At 34.7% G+C, this 15,856-nt stretch overlaps 5 protein-coding genes across 5 annotated transcripts; 2 read left to right on the forward strand and 3 right to left on the reverse strand.

The window, feature by feature from the left end:
• Positions 1–1,548: 1,548 nt before the first annotated feature.
• On the forward strand, positions 1,549–3,997 carry LOC9300995 (ethylene-responsive transcription factor ABR1). Its single transcript, XM_021032637.1, has 2 exons — positions 1,549–2,219; positions 3,103–3,997. The coding sequence occupies exons 1-2, from the start codon at positions 1,778–1,780 to the stop codon at positions 3,837–3,839; spliced, it is 1,179 nt and encodes a 392-aa protein (XP_020888296.1). The 5' UTR covers positions 1,549–1,777; the 3' UTR covers positions 3,840–3,997.
• On the reverse strand, positions 3,975–6,695 carry LOC9300996 (26S proteasome non-ATPase regulatory subunit 12 homolog B). Its single transcript, XM_002866587.2, has 11 exons — positions 6,546–6,695; positions 6,270–6,464; positions 6,004–6,111; positions 5,800–5,904; positions 5,653–5,709; positions 5,363–5,559; positions 5,115–5,214; positions 4,910–5,022; positions 4,656–4,809; positions 4,484–4,561; positions 3,975–4,405 (listed from the first exon to the last, which is right to left on the reverse strand). The coding sequence occupies exons 1-11, from the start codon at positions 6,546–6,548 to the stop codon at positions 4,187–4,189; spliced, it is 1,329 nt and encodes a 442-aa protein (XP_002866633.1). The 5' UTR covers positions 6,549–6,695; the 3' UTR covers positions 3,975–4,186.
• An 818-nt stretch (positions 6,696–7,513) lies between these two features.
• On the reverse strand, positions 7,514–8,301 carry LOC9302706 (root meristem growth factor 9). The gene is made up of 2 exons (XM_021016230.1): positions 8,178–8,301; positions 7,514–8,025 (listed from the first exon to the last, which is right to left on the reverse strand). Exons 1-2 carry the CDS (start codon positions 8,251–8,253, stop codon positions 7,862–7,864), a joined length of 240 nt encoding a protein of 79 aa, XP_020871889.1. The 5' UTR covers positions 8,254–8,301; the 3' UTR covers positions 7,514–7,861.
• A 2,711-nt stretch (positions 8,302–11,012) lies between these two features.
• Positions 11,013–12,562, reverse strand: LOC9302707. The gene is made up of 3 exons (XM_021016086.1): positions 12,267–12,562; positions 11,641–11,721; positions 11,013–11,446 (listed from the first exon to the last, which is right to left on the reverse strand). Exons 1-3 carry the CDS (start codon positions 12,423–12,425, stop codon positions 11,165–11,167), a joined length of 522 nt encoding a protein of 173 aa, XP_020871745.1. The 5' UTR covers positions 12,426–12,562; the 3' UTR covers positions 11,013–11,164.
• Positions 12,563–13,198: 636 nt separating this feature from the next.
• On the forward strand, positions 13,199–15,428 carry LOC9302708 (glucan endo-1,3-beta-glucosidase 8). Its single transcript, XM_021023608.1, has 4 exons — positions 13,199–13,724; positions 14,040–14,496; positions 14,572–14,774; positions 14,866–15,428. The coding sequence occupies exons 1-4, from the start codon at positions 13,378–13,380 to the stop codon at positions 15,314–15,316; spliced, it is 1,458 nt and encodes a 485-aa protein (XP_020879267.1). The 5' UTR covers positions 13,199–13,377; the 3' UTR covers positions 15,317–15,428.
• Positions 15,429–15,856: the final 428 nt, after the last annotated feature.

Raw genomic sequence — 15,856 nt, forward strand, 5'->3', positions numbered from 1 at the left:
GTATTAAAAAAAATAAGGATTTAATCCGTATTGAAGCGCGGATTAAAGATATTTTAATCTTTTTATTATTGTTGATTCAAAAACCCGTCCCGCCAAACCAGTCCGGCCAAAAAACTCATTTATTTTATTAATGTTGATCTTATTTATGATATGATTTTGAATTATTGTCTAAATATTTTAATCGATGTAGAACGTTGAACACACATTTTCGTCAATTAGATAATATATCCGTTTTTAATATTTCGAATCACAGTATATGTAGAAAAAAAATTGATTTTTTTTTTACTTTATGTATTATATGATGATTCAAAACAGTTAAAAACAAATCAAATAAAGATGATAGGAGAATCATAATTATAAATCTTAATCAAATCTTTTAAATATCTAAATTATTAAATATGGAATATCCGGTGTATGAGTTGAGTTAAATATGACCCGACCTAACAAATTTTTTGTGAAGGATTTTAAAAAACGGGTCGGATATCCGATTAATCCAGAAGCATTTTTATCCACCATCACCAAAATGTTGCAAAAATACTAGTATAGATATTATGACACGACAATGGTATTAGACTATTAGACCACCATTAGACTACATATCTTCGGGTTTTTAATATATATTTAAAGAGTCCATTGGTTGGGACAAAATGTATTTATCTAAAGAGAAACATAATAATAATAATAATGATAAATGTATATTGGATTAATATATTCTCTCCATTCAAGCTAGAAAAATCGAAAACGAAGAAGTGGGTCAAACGGTCAAAGATAATATAAACACAAGAAGAAGACGAAGGTTGAAATAGGTGGGCCGTAGAGTGAGGCCCAATCGGTCACAAGCATTAGCCTTTCCAACACCGACACCATCCACAAACGGAGCCTTTGTCGTCGACCAGAACCGACACGCGCTTTCGTACGGGAGGGCTCATCTCTCAACTTGACCTTCAAGCTCACCGTTTAGACAAAATGCACAAATAATCTTATTTTAAATAATATTCCATTTAATGGTTTTACCTATATTTCAGCAATTCATTTTTTTTAGTACTAGTAATTATTAAATCACCGAACCATAAATATAGTAATTAATACTCGTGTCTGGAATGTGTCCATATTGTAACAGTGAATTCCTTTTTAAAGTTTTACTGTGCTAGTTGTCTTATGACTCAGAGCTAAAAATACATCTTAATTCATTACCATATTAATTTAATTTACTAGGCTTTGTTAAACTATAGTAATTTATAGAGTATAGGTCGCATATAGTATATTTAGAAAAATAATTACCCACAAGTTGCGAAAAGATTCAGATACGTTTCATATAAGATAAGACCCAATTTATACAAACTTTGTTCAAATTGACTGAAATCATCAAAACCAAATTTTCTTCTGTTATTATAGATCAAATTTATAAAACTTTCTATTTGCTACTATATATTTTATATATCTATGAAAAGAGTTATTAAAAAAAGCTGCGTGTTTCCAGTTCACACGGCGGTAACAGAGAGAAGCCGACTCTTTTTTCATTTGGCGGCGCTGAAACAACAAAAAAAAATATTAATTAACTAAATTTGCCTCGTTCTTTGTCTTAAAAAAACATCTTCTAAAATCTCTGTCTTTCTTTCTTTCTTTCTTTCTTTCTCTTTGTCTCTGTTTTTTTGTTTCTCTCTCTACATACAGAGTTTTCTTTCCCTCGAAGAAAAAGAATATTTTTAAATTTAATTTTCTCTGGGTTTATAAGCTTTAAGTCTCCGAGGAGGAGGATTTACAAGGAAGGATTTGTATGTGTGTCTTAAAAGTGGCAAATCAGGAAGATAACGTTGGCAAAAAAGCCGAGTCTACTAGAGATGATGATCATCGGACGTTATCTGAAATCGATCAATGGCTTTACTTCTACGCGGCCGAAGACGACCACCTCCGTCATAACTTCGCTACGCAGCCGCCTCCTCCATCGTCGTCCTCGTCCTCATCTCTTATGTCCGGTTTCAATAGAGAGATGGAGATGTCTGCAATCGTCTCTGCTTTGACTCACGTTGTTGCCGGAAATGTTCCTCAGCATCAACAAGGAGGCGGTGAAGGTAGCGGGGAAGGGACTTCGAATTCCTCTTCTTCCTCGGGACAGAAAAGAAGGAGAGATGTGGAGGAAGGTGGTGGCAAAGCGGTTAAGGCCGCTAATACTTTGACGGTTGATCAATATTTTTCTGGTGGTAGTTCTACTTCTAAAGGTAAATTTTCTTGGTTTTTTTTTTTTTATTTTATTTGCCATCTATAAACACACTTACTCTATATCGAATTTAAACCACGGTAGCGGCAATAACATTAGTACAAACCATTTGCTCCAAATCTCGGTTGTGCATCCACAAAACATAAAACTATTTAACACTTTTTGTTTTTAGTTTTTAATTTATAAGATCATATATATTTGATAAATGTTTTCAGTGAATAATATATGATGTAATATATACAACAATGTATGAGTCACATCATATGTTTGTAACACAAAATCTAAATACAGTTGCACTTTTGTTGTCCTCACGCAATCTACAAAACAACATGTCTTATATCGAAAAACCAATGTATATGTTTCTTAAAACGACAACCAATGCATATATATCATTTTAGTTCAAATGTTTCGTTTTTTTTTTTCTTTTCAAAACTATGGTGAAGTCAGATATACTTTATTATAGTAACTTAAATTTCAATAAAATGGAAGAATAGAAAATGGTAATTAGTGTAAAGATGTAATTAAATATCCGAAGTGTTGACAAAAATAAAAATAATAACGAAAGTGTACTTGATTATCCTAAGACATATATATACTTTAGGATTGTTATAAAAGGTTGGATATATATTTAATTAAGAAAATGATGATGATGATATGCCAAAAGAATTTATCTCCTTCCAATTGCATCAAGAGTCGTTTTCCACTTCCTTTTTTTTTTTCCTACTTAATTCATTCCTCTTGTACCCAATTTGCCTCTTGTCAACATATCTTTCTTTATTGTAGACATTAATTCTCGATTCTTTTTTCACATGTAAAGAAAAAGTGTTAATTCACGAGTCAAAACAAAAGTGTGAAATTTTATATGTTTGTTTGTTTATTTGCAGTGAGAGAAGCTTCGAGTAACATGTCAGGTCCGGGCCCAACATACGAGTACACAACTACGGCAACTGCTAATAGTGAAACGTCGTCGTTTAGTGGGGACCAACCTCGGAGAAGATACAGAGGAGTTAGACAAAGACCTTGGGGAAAATGGGCAGCTGAGATTCGAGATCCGTTCAAAGCAGCTAGAGTTTGGCTGGGTACGTTCGACAATGCTGAATCAGCAGCAAGAGCTTACGACGAAGCTGCACTTCGGTTTAGAGGCAACAAAGCCAAACTCAACTTCCCTGAAAACGTCAAACTCGTTAGACCTGCTTCAACCGAAGCACAACCTGTGCCCCAAACCGCTGCTCAAAGACCGACCCAGTTAAGGAACTCGGGTTCTACAACTACCCTTTTGCCGATACTACCTGCTTCAAATCAAACCGTTCATTCGCAGCCGCTGATGCAATCGTACAACTTGAGTTACTCTGAAATGGCTCGTCAACAACAACAGTTTCAGCAATATCATCAACAATCTATGGATTTATATGATCAAATGTCGTTTCCGTTGCGTTTCGGTCACACCGGAGATTCAATGATGCAATCTACGTCGTCATCATCATCTCATTCTCGTCCTCTGTTTTCCCCGGCTGCTGTTCAGCCGCCGCCAGAATCAGCTAGCGAAACCGGTTACCTCCAGGATATACAATGGCCATCAGACAAGACAAGTAATAACTACAATAATAGTCCATCCTCCTGATGACTTGCTTCATTTTTTTTTTATTTGTTTCACTATAGAGTAATAGGGGGAAAAAACGATTATATGTTATAGGGTTACTTTTCCCCAAATATTATAGGGTTTAGGTTTGTAATGTTTTGCTTTCATCCTCGCATGTGTTCTTTTAAAATTTTTTTATACTTTTGCATTATAATTTTGTTTCGTTGTAACAAACACTTAAAAGACGACAAGAAGAAAAAAAAAACGAATAGTTTTTGTTTATATAATCTTGCAAGGCTTCCTAAAGACCAAAGAAAAAAAACTCAAATGATGGGATGATGTAAGGACGAGAACCTGAACACCGGTGTGTGTGGGGCTAAACAGGCTTCTCAAGCTCTTAGTGCAGCTTTATGAACCATTGTTTCTTTGTGAATCTGGTGACAACTCTTTTCAACAAGATCCAAAAGCTTCTCCAAGTTTGTTGCCCATGAGTTGAGAATTTCGTTGCTGTCTTTAACAATCTGGAAGCAGATTATTCCGGATGGTCTGTCGATTTTTGCTATCAAGGCTTTGGACACAACCATTTCAGATAGATGCTTCTCTGCTTCCTAAAATAAAATGAATCAGTATAAAGAGATTTAAACATATACTGGTTACACTTAGATTGTTTCGAAACTATATTTTACCTCAGTGGTTAGGCATAAAAGTTCTGCAAGTCTCTTTAAGGTAATCCTTGAATAATACTTTGAGACGACGAGAATATTCTGCAGAAGATGTGAAAAATTTATAAAGCTAAGAGCAGTAACAATTTATGCAAACAAAGAGATGAAGGCAGATTAGAGCTCAAAGAGTCTTTACGTGTTCGATTATTCTTAGTTTGAGATCTTCACCAGCTTTGTCACCCAAAGAGCCTCCAATCATGTTTTTTTCACTCTCAAATTCGTCCTTGTATTTATTCCAGAGAGATGTCCACTGAATCACCTCCATTGTAACAATCTGTTTTAGAAGCATCCTGCAACATAATATAAACACAAGGATTGAGATTTTGTCTCAGATGGGGAAGAGGGAAAGAGAAGTGAAAACCAAATTTTTATCAAGACAAAGAGAATTACTTGAAATCAGGAATCTCTGATAATTTTTTATCTTCTAAGGTTGCATTAAGCAGGCTCGATTGCATCGGATCATGTGGTGCCAAGGCCAAAAACCAGCAGATCTTCCTCAGGACCTATGTTGAGAGGATCAAAAATAGAAAAGTTAATCAAAGCTTAATAAAGAACGTAGACTACCAGAGCATCCAAACAACGATATGAGACTTACTGGAATCCATTGTTCTGGGTTTTCCGTTACCGAAGGAATATCATATATCGCCTTGTAGCTACGGCATATCTCAATGTACTCATTGTTGTGAGAATAATACCTACACGATAGAATCAGCACATTATATGTTATTAATAAAGATCACACAACCACAGAAGTACCGGTATGTCGAAATTCAGAGGAGCATATTCAAACATTTTGTCATCAATATCTGGCGAAGAATGTATTAGACCAAAACAGGATCTTACCGAATCATGAGCTCATAGTAAATTCGCTTTAGCTCCAACAATGTTGGTATATCAGCTGGAGCCTCCTCTACCATGTTATCACCTTCCTTAGGTTTCTTTTTCTCTTTCTTGGTGTCTGCATCAAACACTCTTGGGTTGATCTTCCTAGATAAAATTTGTGCACGGACAAAATCTTGTCGATCCAAACACAAGCGGACCTTCAGAAGTTTACATCAACAACAATCAGCATCACAATATACAAAAACGAGAACGAATCTCAAGGAATATGAAAAGATAACAGAAGGTCTTACTTGTTCAAGGATGAAAGCAATTTTCTCAGTTTTTGCCATGGCACCAAATGTCTCCACCTGTAATTCATAATCATAATCAACATACATCGATTAACTAAAGAGAAACAATTTCCAAGAAAGTTGGAAACTAGAGGAAGAGAAGCTTACAGCAACTTCTTGCATAAGATCTGCAGCTTCAGCAATCAAACCTTGTTCTTCCTTAATCTTAGCAAGCTTCTTGGTCAAACGAGCTCTCTCGATTTCGACATATATCTACCCATGCACACACAAATTCATCAAGAAAAAACTTTCACGGAGTGATCAAAGATTCAAGCAAATATAACAACAACAATAGCTAGCTCTAATCCGAACCTTTCCAGCAGATACGTTGAGTAAGGTCTTAATAAGCTCAACCCGAGTCTCGATATCCGGTGTCTGATCAATATACTGCATTGCTTGTTGCACCATGGATTGTACAGCCTGCAAAATCAAGAGACGTTTCCACTTTAACATCTCCAGTTTCTTCAATTCCAAATCCTCAGAAACATTGAGAATTCAGTAGAGATCGTTCCTAGTAATCGAAAACCTTAAACTACCACATGCAGGATTCAAGCTAAATCTATCGGAAGTAGAGTGACCTGCTTAAGCTGGCCACGTTTCTTGGAGAGATTCAAAATCTGTTCGTTGAGAAGTTTCCAATCCTTAGCTTCGAAACAAAGCTTCAGAATCTCGGTAGCTGCTTTTCTAGTTCCGGCGACATTTTCCGCGAGCCTCATCTGCTTCTCTTCGTTCAGAAGCCTATCAATCGACGATTCGAGTTGTCTACTTTCTTCCTGCAATCAAAAGACGACAACGGATTTGACAACCGAATTCGAACGAAAGAGAAAATCAGATCTGTGAAATCGAAGACTTACCATTGCTAAACGCCGGGAATCAATACTCCGGCAGAGAAGAAGAATTGGTGAACCTTCCGGTGACGAAACAGATAAACTTCTAAAGGTTCACTGAGAGAGAAGGTAATCGTCGAAAGTCGAAAGTCGAAACCCCCCAACCCCTTGAACAAGAAAAGCTCAGACTCTGGGCCGAATTTACCGTTTTATTTATTGGGGACTTTTACGGAAATATTTGAAAAATATTGGTGTACATATGTAATAAACGTAGCTATTGAGTCTGTTGGGTAAATATGTAATATATTAAATTAATTTATACGAACGTGTGAGATAAACCTAGGGGGTACATAGGCAATAAACGAAAATAACAGGCACATCTGTAATAAACAAAACGATCGGGCATATATATGTAATTTAATATAAATAGCTATTGGGTAATATGTTATGAACAAAACTATTAGGTCCATATGGCCCATTTGAGTAAGTTATTTTTTTTAAAAGCCCATCACTCGAGCCTCGGCAACTCTTAACAATAACAGAGACAAGATTATTGTTTGTGGAACTACAAAATTTAGACGTTAGACCAATAATGAGTTTTAAGTTTTAAATGAAAGAAGTTTGGAGACTGAAAACCAATCGGGATTGTCGAAAACTGATCATCATTGATCTAGATCCCAAATATTTATTTGGTATTTTGCCTAATTTTTCCAAAGTCCTATTACTTTAAATGATAATCTATTTGATTATATTTTGGTATAAGCATATCTCTGATTAATTGAATTCCATTTAGAATATGTAATTTCTCGTTTATATTTTCTTAGCTATCTCCACAGCACCATCATGGGATGGGATCTTCCGTAGGTTCGAATTCGATGTAATCAGCAAATACTCTTTTGAACGGTGCATGTAATTTTATTTCTTGGAACTAATACAACTTAGCATTAAACTTAAAGGCTTAAAGAAGATATTTGTGGTTTTCTATATATATACAGTTATACACACATAGAGTAATATATTATTGACCTTTATTTCACAAACAGAAAACCATGATGCAATCCATACTCTACATAAAACACACACAAGCTATGATTATTATATAAAACGGTTTTTTCTCGAGATAAGACTGTACACATATGCATACATAGTCGTCTATATTTATATGTTCATATAAATAGTAGTTTACATTCTCACTTTTTTTTTTTTTTTTAAATATATAATACATTCTCACTTCTTCTTAGAGGCACTTCTTATAATTTACGTTTAGTAAAAGATAAAATCTCGGGATATCTTTGGATCTCAGGATATCTCACAAGAATTCGATAAGCTCTCATGTGTGTTTATTAGCGATTGTGTATTGGTCTTTTCTTGTTCGCAGAATTATAATCCATATCCACCAATCCATCAACATCACGTCCTCCACCTTCGTGCCTTATTTTCCGACTCTCTTGACCCTTCTCCACAACCAATAGCGTCCTATTCCTCACGATTTCTCGTAAGCTTCGTGCTAATGAAGAAGAAGACAAAAATACATCAAAAACTCATTACTTTGGTAATATAGTTTGTTATATAAAAAGAAGGTCCATTCAAGTTTTATTCTGTATCGATACTTCATATAACTATAAACATGTGATGTGTGTATATCAGCTGTAAAATTACCTTGAGTAGGAGAACAAATGAAGAGTATGAGAAGAAGTGCGGCGAGGAAAGACTTGTAGGAAACCCTAATTGCCATTTTTGGAAGAGACTTTTTTTTCTTTGGTTATATATCTATCTTTTTTGTTGAACCTTTTTGTGTTTATATATAGAGATGAATGATTCTATGATCAGTTTATGGTCCCAATTTTATATGAGAATTGAATAACGTTTTGGAAGTTATTGAGACAATTGGGCCTAAGGATTTGACGTCGATATTTCTCTGTCTTCCCACATTAACATGAATCTATCCCCACAAAATTAATTAATATTTCTTGTTTGCAAAGCAAATAAATGATGACAATTTGTGCAATCACGTCTTTTGAATGAGAAACAGAATTTCGGTTACAAAGTGCTTCATTTCACATTTGTACATAAACTTGTTTATGTAAGAAATTAAATGTAGAAACTTAAACCGAAACACATATACATGCATACCTTAGCCCAGTTTAGCAATGAAATTTGTCAGGAATTTTTTGATAATCAAAAGGTCGGACGAAATCACCTTTGAAATGTCTTTGCAGTTGATTTCTTGAAACTATCTCTTTAAGAACGTTTTTAGTCTCTTTCTCAACATTTTTCTTAGTATTCAAACTGTCAAAAATCTAACTTGATTCTATATTTTTTAAATACAAGAGGAAGAGGTAATGAGGTTAGGGGAGTTGGTGGGAGTAATAACTTTCCATAATTATCTATTAACCAAACCAGTTTAGATGTTGCCAAATCATGGGGGCACTACCAGCCGACCTTAAACCAACAGTTTAGTTTTATTTCTACATGATGTCTGAATTGATATAAACCATCCAGATTCTATAACCATATTTCACACTATAATGTTGTCTATCTCATATAGTGTGACAAAACTCAAGGAGATCATTGGAGATTGAGTGGTCCTTTGATCATGGAGATGGAGTTGTGGTCCTTCAAAAGAATATGATTTATCAGAACATTGAAAACAAATGATTAATACGCAAGTCAATTAATATGTATCACATATATTATTTTAATAACCTAAAATTTACATTCAATATTGTTCTACATACATATACATATTTTTATGTAGACAATTGTGGGCGAAGAGAGATACTCCCTCCGTTTCATATTAAGTGTCGTTTTAGACTTTGAATTTTGTTTTAAAATAAGTGTCATTTTATGTTTTTAATGCCGATATTTGATAAAATTTCCAGTTTTGTCTCTACTAATTTAATGTATTGACCAATGAAAAACTAACAAAATATATAAATAATGGATAAAACTGAAAATTTAATTGTTTTCTTAATATTTGTACAGAAACCTTAAAGGACACTTATTAAAAAACAGATGGAGTATTACATACTTCATATCGAATTGTAATAGATCATATTTATTAAAAGTTTGAAACCGTTTTATTCATTATTGGTTTTGGGATCGTTCATGAAAGGATATCTCAGTCTTTTTTTTTCCTTCTGATAAAGGGTTAGGATATTTCAGTTTTACAGGATTCGAATACAAATACAGGAATAGGCTTAGAAGAATTCACTTAGCCAAATCATGAATGTGATTCTCGTTGATAACATGAAATTTACTTGATCCTAAACCAAAATTTGGATTAAAAGTCTTAGTATATAAACTGGACCACAATAGTAGAATAGAGGATGTGATTATTGGAGTAGGGGTCGGGGACATGCTATAGAGAGTGCTTAAATATGGCAAAAAGGACGTAAAGTTTGTTGTGTCATGTGTTTCCCATTTAGCCATTCATTACTATAACTCAATTTCTTCACCTATAATTTCCGACAAGATTTGGTCTACTTTCTTTCTCCATTTATTCAAAATCAATCATCAAAAATTTAATAATTTTTTATTGATATTACTATTCCACGTGAATGAAATATGATTCACAATTTTATATTTCAGTCGTTAATATTTATTTGCTAGATCCAAATTCTAATATAGATGGGGCAATTATTAAAATCCTATAAATATTGAAGAAAATTGTCTTCTTCTTTTTTTTTTCTAAATTGACAAAACAGTATACATCCAAGTCCAAAACCCTATACTCTAAATTCAAATACGGCATTATATTTGAAGAAAATTGACAATTCTAGTAAAATAGTATTGTGAACCGATTTGATCGATAAGATTTATGGACTTTTGAACTTATATTATATTATGACCCGTTTTGATACCCCATTGAAATGTATATGGACCTATGACCTGAATCCTGAAATAATTATGTGTGGACCTAATTATTTATAAATTCTTTGTGACAAGTTGTTTCTAACACTTTTTAATTTTATTATAGCTATAGTTTATATGATTAGCTTACATGAGTTGATTAGACTTTTACGTTTCAGAAAACACCGTGGCAAAAAAATAAAAGGAAACAAAATTTGGAAAAATCTAGAAATCAGCCAAAATGTCATTGTGCCAAGAAGCAGTGACAATCTCCAGACAACAACCTTGATGAATGTCTTGTTAGTACAGATAACACCATGACCAAAAGAAGAAGAAAGTAAAGATTCTGTAACTTTTGTTTTTATCTGTCCATCGACGAGAAGTTTCTTCTGAGGATTTACATAAACCACGTAGCTCTTTGAAGATCAATATCAGGGCAATGTTTTTTGCAGACAAGTTGTATTGAAAGAGGGACCATGAGAGCACATGGAAGGTTTTGGCTTCGATTTTGATCATTAGTCTTTGTCTCTCTTTCATCACTGTTAACAAGTCTACATTTAAGTCTAGAGAGCTTTGGACAAGACATGAAATGATCATATCGCCTCTCGACAAAATCGCTATCAGAGAAATTGTCTATCGTAGGGGTCAATTCATATTCATCCAATTTCTTTGCAAGATTAGGAAAAAGTGTTTTGTGTATTACATGAGACAATACTTTACCACAGAAACAATTGAGACTTTACAATGGAATGATTTTGTTTTCATTTTTTGTTGGCAAATGAAATAAGATTTTTTCAGTAAGATAAGTCTTCACCTGTAGAGTTTGGATTGTGGTTATTACCAGACTCAGCCTCACACAAGTTGAATTCCTGAAGGGTTCTTCGAACCGGACTTGAGAGACCAGTTGGTTGAATCAAGACTTTCTCTTGGTTACAATCATAGTATTGTTGTGCTATGTGACTTGAAGGAACATGAGCTACTGAAGTATTTACGTTTGGTGGAGCGAATTGGTGGTGATGAAGCTCTTGCATGGGGAGTGGTATGGACGTCTCCTCAGGTTCATATTCAAGCGCATTCTGCATAAATGGTTTTAAAAGGTAAACACGAATAACTTTCGGATCAAACTAAAGATCTGCGTAGCTAGTCAAAAAGAAGGGAAGATTCAAGAGAGGTATAATCAATCTGAATTCCAATAACACTGCAGGGGATTAAAGCAAAGTCAGAGTATAAAGCATAATCACAAACCAGATACTGAATCAAAGAAAAGAACCTGCAAGTAGGTAGTAATATCAACTGTGGATACTCTAGTTCCTTGTTCTTCTTGTCTCACAATCCATTGGTAAAGTTTCTCCTGTAAACAAAAAAGAAAAAACCTAATTCATTCGATCAATCAAACCTCAAAATAGCATACTACAATGTCATGAAACACTATTGAATGACACCAAGAACGTTGAGCTACCACCTAAAGGGAACAACAATCCTAGTTCATCAATCTAGTCTTTCTACCTTAGCCTGAGTCAAAAAAACAAAAGTAGACTCTTCAAGATCAGAAGGCCAAAACTTTTATCAGTAAGACTGCTTGCTTAGCCTCATATATAAACTAGCTTGATCGATCATAACCAATTTAAGAGTGTCTCTCCAATCAACTCAAGTACGACAATCAATCGACCATAAAAAAACCAAAGACATCAACTTTACCAAAACAACACAAGAAACAAAATTGAATATCCATGATTCATTCTGTGACTCTAAAATCTCGAGATTAAATAGTAAAGTAATCAACTTTGTTTTCCCCTGAGAAGAATCAGACATCATCCAGTCCTATCTATCGAACCCAGAAACTAAAATCGAAACTTGATATAGAACATTAGAACAAGGTCAAGAAAGAGCAGAGACCATGCCGCGACGTTCACCGGCGATGAAAGAGACGTTTTGGTGATTCATGGCATGTGTATAGAGCTGAGAGAGCGAATTAGCAGCACCTCGAAACGCACCATACATGGTTCGATCAACCTCATCGAGCCGCGTGGCCTCGGATTTTCGCTTCTTCACCATTAGAATCCGAACGAATCACAAACCCTAAAATTGTCGAAGGTAATTTGTAAATTAGGGATTTTAGAAAGAAGAAGAAGGATTGTTGGTGAAGGGAAGAAGAAGAAAGACTTGTGGCATTTACTCTAGAGATTCTGCCACGTGGCTTTCATGCTACTCTATGGGTCCCATATACTTGGGTCCCACTTTTGGTCTTTCAGACAAAAATTTGGACCTTTTTTGTTTCTTCGGTCCATGAGCTTCTTCTACTACTGTCGAGCCAAACCTTTCATAATTTGTGGATCTTCAATGAAAATAATAGCTAACACTACATGAGATGAGGCTACATAAAAATTTAATGACTAGTACGAATAATTATCGTCATGTTTTAACTCTACTTTATAAGGTTTTTTGGCGATTGTGAAAGACACGATAAAAAATAGGGATGTAAAAAGTGGCGCGATAAGAGATGGAAGATTCATATTGAGCTTAACTTGTGAACATATAAGAATTTTTTTAATGTTGAATCAATTTGCAAATGTGTATTTTGTGCTTTACTCTTCTCTTTGAGTTATTTTGAATTCAAACCAATTTATGTACCAAAATCAATATTAAGAAACTGCTATCTCATTGTTTCATGGAAAGATTATTTTCTTTAGACAGCAATTCGACCAGTTATTAACAGCGATATACTCTCTTAACCAAAAAAAAAAAAACACTAACTGATTCCGAAAAAAAGCACACACCTTTATAACTTATGATTCTTTCTAAAAATAGAAATTTATTTTAAGCTTGATCTCTCACTAACAACCTAAAAACATTCCTATTACAACGACCACCCAACCCAAAGACACGAAAAAGAAATTCCCTGACTGGAAGAAGAAAAAACATCAATCAAACAAAAGAAAAGAAACAAGAAAACATAGCTTCGAGATCAAACAAGCCCTAATTTATCATTCATCGTCGCCTTCTCAATATGGCCGGAAGAGCAGCGATGCTCGTTAACGTCGGGACGGTTATAATGACCGTTTTGACCCTGGCTAGTTTGGTCGGAGGCTTCGGTGTCAATTGGGGCAATATCGCATCGCATCCGTTGAATCCCAACATTGTTGTTCAGATGCTCAAGGACAATAAGATCAATAAAGTGAAGCTTTTTGACGCTGATTCGTGGACGATGAATGCTTTGGCTGGTACGGGCATGGAGGTTATGGTTGGAATTCCTAATAACCTTCTTGAAACTCTCGCTGATGATTACGATAATGCTAAAGATTGGGTTAAAGAAAACGTGACCCAGTATATGCGTAAGGGGGGCGTCGACATCAAGTACCCTTCAAAACTTTTTCTCTTTTTTCGTTGTAAAGCATGTTTTTCGATAATTCTATCCGATCGACTACATTAACCGATTAATTGATCCATTTTGTTTTTGTGCCAATTTAAAATATTTAAATTGATAATACTCTTTGTAAATCATGTTTTTCTTGTTGTGTTATTTTTTAATACTCTTAGTTTCTTATAACAAATAATAAAATTTGATAATAATAAATAAATTAGACATTCTTTTAATTTCTAAACCGGTAAAAATTGCTGTTTTGGGTGTATATTTGACTAATAATTCATTCATATGTCTGCCATATATAGGTACGTAGCCGTGGGGAACGAGCCATTTTTGTCTGCATACAACGGATCGTTCTTGAAGACAACATTTCCAGCGCTAAAGAACATTCACAGGGCGTTAAAAGAAGCTGGACACACCGATAAGATGAAAGCCACGATCCCACAAAACGCAGAAGTTTACCAATCAGCAAACGACAAGCCATCAGAAGGTGATTTCCGCAAGGATGTGAAGCAAACGATGCTTGACATCGTCAATTTCTTCCACGATAATGACTTACCTTTCACCGTCAACATTTACCCTTTCCTTAGTCTTTACCTAAACGAGCATTTCCCCGTTGAATTTGCTTTTCTTGACGGTAATGGTCAGACAATGACTGATAAAGGAAAGAATTATGATAACGTGTTCGATGCCAATTACGACACACTCGTTTACGCGTTGAAGAAAGCTGGGATTCACGATATGAAGATTATCGTTGGAGAGGTAACGTGACAAGCAAGTTATTAATTAGATATATTTGTCAAGAATGTTATTGAATTTGGTTATATTTTTCTTTAGGTTGGATGGCCAACGGATGGTCACAAATATGCGACCCCAAAGCTAGCGGAGAAATTCTATGCAGGGCTTATGAAAAGACTTGCTAAGGACGGTGGGACTCCAACGAGGCCTGAAAGATTAGAGGTCTATCTCTTCGGTTTCCTCGACGAAGACATGAAGAGTATTCTTCCTGGGCCCTTTGAGAGACATTGGGGAATCTTTAGGTTCTAATGTTTTCGGAATTCCATCATTTTGATTTTTCTACTATATATTATTTATCTGACGTTCTCATTATATCCAATATTTGTCCAATAGATACGATGGGACACCGAAGTTTATGCTAGATTTCACCGGACAAGGACGCCAAATGGTGCCCGTTGCAGCTAAAGGTGTGCAATACTTGGAAAAACAATGGTGCGTAGTGAACAACGACACAGTAAATCTAGACGAAGTTGGTCCTGATCTAGACTATGCGTGTTACCACGGGGACTGCACCGCGATGGAGGCCGGGTCAACGTGTAGTAAGCTAACCAAAGTCCAAAACATATCATACGCATTTAACATGTATTTCCAGATACAAGACCAAGACGTTAGGGCTTGCGATTTCAAAGGAGCTGCAATGATCACCAAGGTCAATGCATCCGTGGGAAGTTGCTTGTTCCCTGTTCAGATTGTTAGTGGAAGTGATGATTTCAGGATCAACTTTGTGTTCGGAAGATTTGTCGTCTTTGGACTTGTTCTTCTTGGATTGCTCACGGTTATATAATTTGTTTTCTTTTTGCATTTTCAGAGGGATTTATTCTACACAATTGTTATTTGTTATTCGTTTTAATAACGTTTACTTTGAGTTAGTTCATTTATATGTGTTTTATTTTATAGATCAGTATAATCAAATTAATTATGCACTCATTTATAGAGTTGTTTTTCATTTATATTTCAGTTTTGAATTTTGTCTATGTTCATTATCATACATGTAAACTCAAGACTATTCAATTATATCATCATTTTTCAAACTTATAATAATAATTTATAATTAATATATTGCGGTTCCAGAGATACGTGAAATTTTGTTTATTTTAACAAAGATTTCATCTTATTTTCTACAATTCTTACAATTTGTAATGTTCTCAGTCAAAATCATTGTAATTTTTACACTCAATATGTTTCTAGATAAATTAAACATATATTTTTGCAGGGTTTGCGTCTCCCGGCTAATGAAAGACGTGGACATAACGATAAATGCAGTTGGTGAGAGTACTAAATGCTATTTCAAATTGAAGGATGTCTATATATGCCCCAGTGCTTT

The sequence above is a fragment of the Arabidopsis lyrata genome (assembly GCF_000004255.2).
Source record: "Arabidopsis lyrata subsp. lyrata unplaced genomic scaffold ARALYscaffold_8, whole genome shotgun sequence".
Classification (NCBI taxonomy): domain Eukaryota; kingdom Viridiplantae; phylum Streptophyta; class Magnoliopsida; order Brassicales; family Brassicaceae; genus Arabidopsis; species Arabidopsis lyrata.

What these genes read in the sequence shown, in the direction of transcription:
- LOC9302708 (XM_021023608.1), top strand. Translation starts at nt 13,378, where the DNA reads ATGGCCGGAAGAGCAGCGATGCTCGTTAACGTCGGGACGGTTATAATG. An exon ending in AAGGGGGGCGTCGACATCAA is followed by an intron (nt 13,725 to 14,039) that starts GTACCCTTCAAA and finishes TGCCATATATAG; the next exon opens with GTACGTAGCCGTGGGGAACG. An exon ending in TGAAGATTATCGTTGGAGAG is followed by an intron (nt 14,497 to 14,571) that starts GTAACGTGACAA and finishes ATTTTTCTTTAG; the next exon opens with GTTGGATGGCCAACGGATGG.
- LOC9300996 (XM_002866587.2), bottom strand. An exon ending in TCAACGTATCTGCTGGAAAG is followed by an intron (nt 5,905 to 6,003) that starts GTTCGGATTAGA and finishes GTGCATGGGTAG; the next exon opens with ATATATGTCGAAATCGAGAG. An exon ending in AACTAAGAATAATCGAACAC is followed by an intron (nt 4,562 to 4,655) that starts GTAAAGACTCTT and finishes CATCTTCTGCAG; the next exon opens with AATATTCTCGTCGTCTCAAA.
- LOC9302707 (XM_021016086.1), bottom strand. Translation starts at nt 12,425, where the DNA reads ATGGTGAAGAAGCGAAAATCCGAGGCCACGCGGCTCGATGAGGTTGAT. An exon ending in CCGGTGAACGTCGCGGCATG is followed by an intron (nt 11,722 to 12,266) that starts GTCTCTGCTCTT and finishes TTTTGTTTACAG; the next exon opens with GAGAAACTTTACCAATGGAT. An exon ending in ATATTACTACCTACTTGCAG is followed by an intron (nt 11,447 to 11,640) that starts GTTCTTTTCTTT and finishes CCATTTATGCAG; the next exon opens with AATGCGCTTGAATATGAACC.
- LOC9300995 (XM_021032637.1), top strand. Translation starts at nt 1,778, where the DNA reads ATGTGTGTCTTAAAAGTGGCAAATCAGGAAGATAACGTTGGCAAAAAA. An exon ending in TGGTAGTTCTACTTCTAAAG is followed by an intron (nt 2,220 to 3,102) that starts GTAAATTTTCTT and finishes GTTTATTTGCAG; the next exon opens with TGAGAGAAGCTTCGAGTAAC.
- LOC9302706 (XM_021016230.1), bottom strand. Translation starts at nt 8,253, where the DNA reads ATGGCAATTAGGGTTTCCTACAAGTCTTTCCTCGCCGCACTTCTTCTC. An exon ending in CATTTGTTCTCCTACTCAAG is followed by an intron (nt 8,026 to 8,177) that starts GTAATTTTACAG and finishes CTTCTTCATTAG; the next exon opens with CACGAAGCTTACGAGAAATC.